Here is an 8,039-nt window from a genome sequence, read left to right on the forward strand (position 1 = left end):
GCAAAGTAGGAGGATACTGTGCCTCTATAAAGTATATTTCCATTCCTGCCCTGCTCAGATTGCACACTACTTCACCTGGCTTGCAGCAAACTTCTTCTCAGTCATCTGCACCAAAAACTGTTAAAAAAAAGAAAAAAAAACCCACACAAACATCACCACCAACAACCACCAACCCAAATTGCAATAATGCATTTGATGTTCAGTTGGGGAAAAAAAAGTAGGTTTCTCCTTTTCCTTCTGTAGGTTATGGTGATGTTTTTGCCATAAGGATTATTTTTTCTTACTCAGTAAAATCTAAGTGTGAAAATTCAAATTCGAGGATAGATACAGAAACACTAGCACCCAGGGAAATTACTATTTCTTCAGTTTTTCCTAAATCCTTAGCCTATGAAGGCACTGAGTTGCATCATCCCTATTAAGGAGGGGACCGCTAAGGATAYTCTTTGGAGGAATACATGTATATGCTCTTTACATACTGCTATRGAGCATGGTCAAAGCTGTTGTACTTACTTTTTGTGCCTTACACTTACATCTCGAAGGAGTCTCTGACACTCACATTATCTACAGGATGTTGGCTGTTCTTCAGCTTAAAGAGAAAGAGAAAAAGTGCTTAAAACAGGTATGAATACCACTAATGGAATTAGCTGCTGACTAAGGTCCAGAAACCACCCCCATCAGGGCAACAAGCCACATAGCAGCAGTAGTGAGCTCTTCCAGAGYGCTCTTCGACCACCTTCTTGAAGGTGCTTTACAGAGTAGCACTGAAATTTTTGCCAGAGGAGGACATCAGAGCAAACCGCCGTCCTCAGGGCCGCGCAAGCTCAGGCRTGCCTGCTCAAGTACCTGGCGGGGACATCAGCAACAGGCCCTGCTTTGGCTGCCAGGCTGCACTGGCTCTGAGGAAAGCAGTGAAGAGGCAGAGTCCGGTGTCTGTTGACAGGGGGAAAGGGAAAGAGGGACGAAGAGATCTAGTCTTACCTTTAAGTTACTTAAAGGCGCGCAGGTATCTTGATGGGTCTGCGCACCCACGCTGCACGTTCTTGCCATTGCAGGGGCGCGTTCAGTACTTGGTTTCCCAGAGAGCTCACGAAGGGCCAGTCCTCGCCGCYGCCCAGCCTATGCAATCTGAACGTCCCCTTGCTGCAAAACCAGCCAAATAACGTAACCGGTCRCCGAAAGCGACCCCCAGTCGCCGCCGCTTTTGACCTCGCACAGCRGGAATACCCAAAGGCAGGCCCGTGGCCCCCGGGCTTTCCCCGCCGACGGGCTGACGCGGGCGGTTGCTGCCACACGCGCGCGCGTTCTCCTCACGGACGTTAACGGCCACAGGCGGCGGCGGCCTCGAGCGGGCGGGAAACCGCCCTCCCCCGCCAACCGCCGCCGCGGCCCCTTTAAACGGCCGCGCGTCACCTGACCGCTGCGCTTCGGCGTCACGTGGCGCCTCCGCCAACATGGCCGCGCGCGGCCGTTGCAGCTGTCTCCTCCTGGTGCTCGTGTTAACGGCGGCCGCGGGGGAGGAGGCAGCGCGGCGAGGGGAGACCCCCGCCGCGGGGTGCGGGTGCGGCGCTAGCCGGGGCAGTGACGGCGGGCGGGAGGCGGCGGCGCGGCGGTACTCGGCGGCGGCGCGGCGGTACTCGCGGTACGCGGCGGCGGGCGAGCGGGCCGCCGGGCGCAGGCGGGTGAGCGGGCGCACGTGGCGGGCGGGCGGGGCACGTGACGGGGCACGTGGTGGGCGCGGCGCCCGCTGAGGGCCGTTAACGGCCGCGGCGCCGCGCGCGGGCCTGGGCCTGGGCCTGGGCCGTCCCCGCTGGCGGGTCCCCGCGGCTTCGTGCCCGTGCTGGGGCGTCGTCGTCCTTGATAGCGAAAACGTCACTTTATAAATATTGGTGTCGCTGTTAGCTCTGACTTCTTCCGCTCAGCCTTTGTCCCTCTCTTCCCCCGTACTTTGGGGCCGTTCTGGTTAGCAGAGCTGAAATGCAGTCGGGGCGCTGTGAGGGAGGGAAGCGCCGGGTGTCCTGTGCGCGTGTTCCAGCGCAGCGGTGCCCTGGGTGTCTCTGTCGATCTGCCTGTTCRCGTACCCGTCCTGCGGTGGTCTTCAACTGCTCGTTTCTCTCTTCCGTTTCTTTCTTTTGAGGAAACGGTGCCCAGGGCTGCAGGTACTTCCCTGGCCCTGTTCGGAAGGGACTGATGCACTATATGGGTGCTTATTGCGAGGGGGTAGCAAGTTGTCTTACACCATTGAAGACCAAGTGTCTCACTGAGTGATGTGGCTTYGGTTATTAGAAATGAGATTGCTGTTTTGTTTTCCCTTCGGTAGTTATAATGAGCAAACTTAACTTGGAGTGAAACACTGCTGCAGTGGCATCCTAATCAGTTGATGGTCGCTCCACAAATGTGCTGTGTGTGTGCATGTATGTGAGTGTGTTACTTTCCACCCTTTTTGGAGAGGCTGCGCTGAACAGAACTGCACAAAGCTTTACTGTGTCGGCCAAAGAAACACAAGGTGAAGGAGGACTTGAACACAGCGTGTTCTCCAAAGGTGGCTTCAGTGTCTCCTGYTTTCTTTCTCCTCTTTCGAAACAGTAATAAGAATTAGGGAGAGAAGACAGATGTGTCATAATGGTGAAAAAATTCCRATACTCCGCCCTCATTATCCACTGTGATTTAATATTATGTTTGTATTGTTGTTTTCTTACTGAATTTGTGTTGCTAGCCTTGATCGAAACACTGCTTGTAATTTTAGGGGAAACTTCTGTTTTGAAGTTCTGTTGTGCTGTTAAAATTCTAGAAACTAATTTGGTGAACTGAAACAGCATTTCCCCATATATATGTGTGTGTGTGAGTGTGTATATGTGTATATATATATATATACACACTCATAAAAATCATAATTTATTTTTATATATATATATACACACATGTATATATGTGTGTATATATATACATACATATATATATATATTTATATATATATAAAACTCCATGAACTGTGATTACAAAGTTTGATTAGCCGAGAAATTCATRTTGGGGTAGACTTAAATCTTGTGCAAGATGGATTGCAAATAGTAAAAATGTGAGGAGTTCCCTTTTTTTACTGCTTCTCAGTATCTTAATATTGGGAAGCTGTATTTGCGTGAAGAAAGCTTTTGTCATGTAGATAGTGAGTTACAAGTTAAAGGGAAGGATGCAGTTATGACTTGACTATTACAGGCTGCACTTAATTCTGCAAATATATGAAGAGTGCAAATCAAATAGTCCCTGTTGCACTTCGCCACTACTTCAGTAAACTACATTTAATAGAAGAAACCTTGGCATTTTACTGTAGGTCTCACTGTCGATTGAAACAGTCTTTCAGCTCTGTTATTTCATGGAAGGCAGCTGATGAGTTCAGTAGAAGATAACAAAAGCTAATTGCTGCTGGATTGTAAGCAATGTTCACATAAGTTGATTATACTTAGCTAGAAAACCCTTACCTCAAGAGGGAAACAAGGGGGAAAACTTGGCCTCTGCTTCCTTCAGTTGAAGTGGAGTTCTGTGGGTTGTCTGTCTGTTTGTTTTCAGTCCTTCTTACTAACAGTTTAGATAGCTTCCCAATCCTAAAGCTRTAGTGGGACTAATAGTTTAGTGGGTTTGCTCTATGCTACCATTATACTTGCAGCAAAGGTGTAATCACAGGCAAATATAGTTTCTGATGTTGGAGTTGGACTTTGAGGACCATGAACTTACATGTACTAGTAATCTTGCAGGCCACTATTGTTGCACTTACTACCTAATATAGTGTGTGTATGTATGTGTATATTTTTTATACACACACATGCCTCTGCTGTTGAATTTTTGCTTTTTAGTTCAGTCTTGATATTTCCTAGAGACATTCTTCTGTGATTGTTACCTATATTTTAAAGCTCGATGTGAAAGCTGCTTAATTAACAATATAAATGTGGTTCCTGGATGTGATGTCTATGCAGAAGATCTGTTCTTCCCTTAGTATTGTATTCCACCATCCAGACATTCCATTCTAGACATCAGAGCTTTGGAGTCATTTGCTGTTGATATTATAAAACTGTCATCAAAGGAAGATCCTATTTCCAAGTAGGGATTCCAAGCTGTGAAGTGAGTGTTAGTGGAGAGGGGAGGTGGGGAAGGAGAATCCTCTAGCATCAATATTTGATATCAGTGTTGGACACAGTATTGGTGGGCATGCTGGGAGTCTTGGCTGTAACTCTGTGAGAACACTTCAAAAGTACTAGGTTAATAAGGAAACCTTTGGATGCTCTTGTCTGAGTGTAAGCTGGCAACCTGTCAAGGCTTTTGAGTCTTCTGGAGTGGATGCTGGGCTGTAAAGTAAGAGTTAATTTTTCATGTGCTTTTAGAGAGCAACTCACTAGTGAACTTTCAATATTGCTTTGAAGGTTGCTTCGGGGAGTTTTTAGATACAGTGGATTGGAAAGAAATTTGTAGGTAGGAAGGTAATGCAGCTTTGTATTATGTTGTCATTCCCAAAGTCCTTAAAAAAAAACAAACAAAAAAAAACCTCTTAATCACTCTTACGGATTCTGTTAAAGACAATCTGTTAAGTACTCAGATTCTATTTAGAGGAGAAAAGATTTAAAAGATTTGTGGGCATGCAACTAACTACATGTGTAGTTAGTTATGAATTCCTATACAGCTAAAATAGAGACTTTCCTGTCAGAACTTAAACTATATTTCTGGAGAGGTGTTAGAAGTGTGCCACTCTAGCAATTTTTGTCARTGAATGTTTGAATGCTTAGGACTTGAATTCCTTAAATGCCATACATAAGGATCTTGCAGGAAATACTGCCATCTCTTAGAGTACTTTATTCATTTTGGGTTCTGCCACTGTTTTGCATATTAGAATTGTAAGAGTTGTATGTGCAGTGTGGTCATAAATAGGTATGCACTGCTCTCTGCTTATATTCAGGTGCAGTATGATATGCTAGACTATTTTCCATAATGCAAATGGCTATGTTCAGCACTGACTGGCTTTCTGGGGACTTACCCCTCACAAACTTCTGACCTGTTGACAGAGGCATGAGTTGGCTGAAATCAAGGTGAATTACAGAGTGGAGGTAGCTCAGGAGTACTGAAAAGAGAGTAATGGGAGTTTTCTTTCCTAGTGCTTTCATATTTTAATGAGTTTGGTGACTTCTTGGCAAGCTAGTTCTTGGGTAATGCCAGCCCTTGAAAAGCGTCCTGCCGAACAGGAAGACTTTACGACGCCTGAGCTGTCGTTCTGCCTTCTTGCATAGACTTCTGAGCAGGAATCATGAGTGTTCCTGTTTATTGGGTGTACTGCTGCTGGGTGAGGAGAGGTTGGATCAGTTTGTCTCAAGAAAGATGGAGTTTTGTTTGAAGGAGCATGGCCAGACCTTCAGGGTCTCTRCCTTACTGGAAAGAGCCCTCTAATGTGAGAACTGTGTTTTGTTGCCCTAGAAGCTGACTGAAGCCTTAAAGAGAAACATCTTAAATAGAAACAGTTATAAAGAAGGAGTGACAGAATAATGTTTTTTCTGAAGCCTGAGGCTCCAGCCCAAGGCTAGTCTTGCATGCAGTGGAATATAACTGGTAGGAAACGTGTATTGGATTTTTCCTCTTGGTTTAATTTTGTCTACTTTATCCTGAGCAGGTGGTGCTCAAGATGCTACTGTTGTCRTTTTGTTGTGCTATTTTCATTTGTCAATGAAGTGCTGCTCAAAGCAAGAGCACCTCCAAAGATGAGGTGGAAGTGTAGTAAAATCGTGTAAAGATCAGAAAGTAGTCTTCTGTGTGTTACTATTTCCTCTGTAGATGGTCGCTGTTCCTGGAGGGGTGTTCACAATGGGTACTGATGAGCCTGAAATACAGCAAGATGGAGAATGGCCTGCTAGAAGAGTCCATGTTAACAGTTTCTACATGGATCAATATGAGGTCAGCAATGAAGACTTTGAGATATTTGTGAATTCGACTGGGTATGTTACGGAGGTAAGGGAGAAGGATATACGACTTCTTGTCTTGTCTTTTTTTTTTTCTTTTCTTTTTCCTTTTTTTTTGTCTGTGTTGGCAAAATCCCTTCAAGAACTACGTTTTTGTTTTTGAAAGACATTGTGATATAGTATTTGCTTGGGGTTTACGTGATAGCACGCTTCCCACTTAAGTAGAGGAAAGATTGAATTGTCTTGCTTTGCCCAGGGGCCTGAAAGGCTGTTAGGATGGATGTGTTGTTATCTTTAGTATCTTGGTATCTGAACTAAAACCTTTCCTTCAGTATGGCTGAGATGACTTGAGTGAAGTTAATAGATGACTGTAGATATCTCCACAGACCTTTTCACCTTTGGGTCCTATGACATGTTTGTACCAGTATAACTATGTTGTTCCCCTAAAAATAAGGGAAGTGCAGCAGGGGAGAAGGAGTTTAAAAAACTGATAGTGGAGGCCTTTGCAGGCTGGTTTGGTGCAGCTATTTGTTATTAACCTGGGTAATAAAAAGCCCTGCTGCCTGAAGAAGATATAATAGCAAGTATAATAATAGTTTTGAGCATGTTTCTGGGAACAATGGACTAAGAAAGAAAATTCTAAGATTGTTCCAAGAAAGAAGCTACTTCTGCCTGAAGCTCTGAGCTTTGCTGACAGTTGACTGTTCCTACGCAACTTTCAAAAAATCCTGACAGCCTTTTAGGCAAATAAAGGCATCAATAATGATCAGGTCTCAAAGGAGAGGCTTCTGAATTTACCTGATGAACTGATTCTCATTTGGAAGACAAGATCTTTCTGGTTAGATGAAGGGCTGCTTTTATCTGTGGCACTAGTTCTGTTTTTAAGTTAACTCGGTAGTTATGAAAAAAGGTTACTTAACAATTTTGACATTGAGCAGGGCTTTCTTGTTGCAAATAGCTTCCGGAATGTGCTTGTGTGCAGAGGTATTGAAATGTAGCGCCCCATCTGATGGAGTCCATTTCAGACACTGCTTAATGGTTCAGCTGGGGTAGCTGCATGTTCCTCTTAGGCTTTCTTGCTTCTCCCCCCTGTATGAGGCCACCTTTTACACTGGATTTGGAAAAATAAACTTGGGGTTAGAGTAAATAGTACTGATTCCACAGGGTTTGGGGGGATGTGACCAATCTGTTTTTTGTGTGTTTAAATAATATCCACAACACTGATTTATTATGGACAAGCAGAGCCAGGCTACCTGGTTTTCTTTTCTTAAAGACAAGACTGAACTCCAGTGGCAAATGAAAGTAAACAGAAAGCTGCAGGAAAAAAAAATCTTGTTAAAGCAGAAAGTTGATGGGTTTTTTTCCACCAAACTTTTTTTTTTTTCCTTAATTTGATGGAAACTGTCAAGCTGAAACCTCAGGTCCTTTTGGTGATAAATCTGTTTTTTCTCTGGGTCTTTCAGATGGTGAAAAAGAAAAGAATTTTTTTCCTCTCTTTCCAAAACCAAATATATGAAAATTATAGTCAGATGTTAAAACTTCGTGCAGTTTAGGTGACGAATGGAGTCAGTCTTTCAAAATATGCTTCTTGAAGAGTTCTGAACATGCTGAAGTGTCTCATGGTGATCATTCTCAGTGTTTGAATGTCTATAATAAAATCAAGAAATTGAGAAGAGTGAGTTTGTTAAATACTAATAGCACCTTGACTCCCCTAGTATATTAACTTACATATTAAATTATGAAATACCAGTGGTTTTACCTTACCCTGATTTACTGAAGTGACTTGTATTTCTTTTGACTTTTGCTGTTTCACGGTGGCTTTTATGCTAGATACAATAATTGGCTTTTCCTTAGTTCTTCTATTCTGAAAGGAAAAGAAACGAAATGTTTATGAATGTTAGATTATTCACTGTAGCATTTTAAAGCTACTGGAATAATTGGAACAATAATTTAAATTGATAGAAGTATAAAAACATTTACAGAAGCTCTGTGAGCTGCCATAGGTCCAGTGGCTGTTAAAGAACAATGACTTCCCAAGATATCGGTTCTGAAATATTTTTTTTCCTTCAAAAAAAATTTTGTTTTTAATCCATTTCCCTCAGGCTACTG

General features: G+C 43.5%; 2 protein-coding genes across 5 annotated transcripts in view; one reads left to right on the forward strand and one right to left on the reverse strand.

Moving 5' to 3' along the window:
• Positions 1-1,418, reverse strand: part of ITPR1 (inositol 1,4,5-trisphosphate receptor type 1) — a 188,037-nt gene extending 186,619 nt beyond the window's left edge. For all 4 annotated transcript variants that reach the window (XR_014895240.1, XM_085300025.1, XM_085300026.1 and 1 more), the window contains exons 1-2: positions 979-1,418; positions 511-586 (exon numbers count right to left, since the gene is read on the reverse strand). The gene's annotated coding sequence lies outside the window, so the exon portion shown is untranslated. The remainder of the gene's footprint in view (positions 1-510; positions 587-978) is intronic.
• Positions 1,419-1,433: 15 nt separating this feature from the next.
• SUMF1 (sulfatase modifying factor 1) overlaps positions 1,434-8,039 on the forward strand; it is a 38,779-nt gene continuing 32,173 nt past the window's right edge. The window contains exons 1-2 of the mRNA XM_085300003.1: positions 1,434-1,679; positions 5,806-5,979. Of these exons, the coding sequence (XP_085156129.1) occupies positions 1,452-1,679; positions 5,806-5,979 (402 nt within the window). The 5' untranslated portion in view covers positions 1,434-1,451. The remainder of the gene's footprint in view (positions 1,680-5,805; positions 5,980-8,039) is intronic.

The sequence above is a fragment of the Rhea americana genome, unplaced genomic scaffold, assembly GCF_003343005.1.
Source record: "Rhea americana isolate MKP2758 unplaced genomic scaffold, rheAme1 scaffold_16, whole genome shotgun sequence".
Lineage (NCBI taxonomy): Eukaryota > Metazoa > Chordata > Aves > Rheiformes > Rheidae > Rhea > Rhea americana.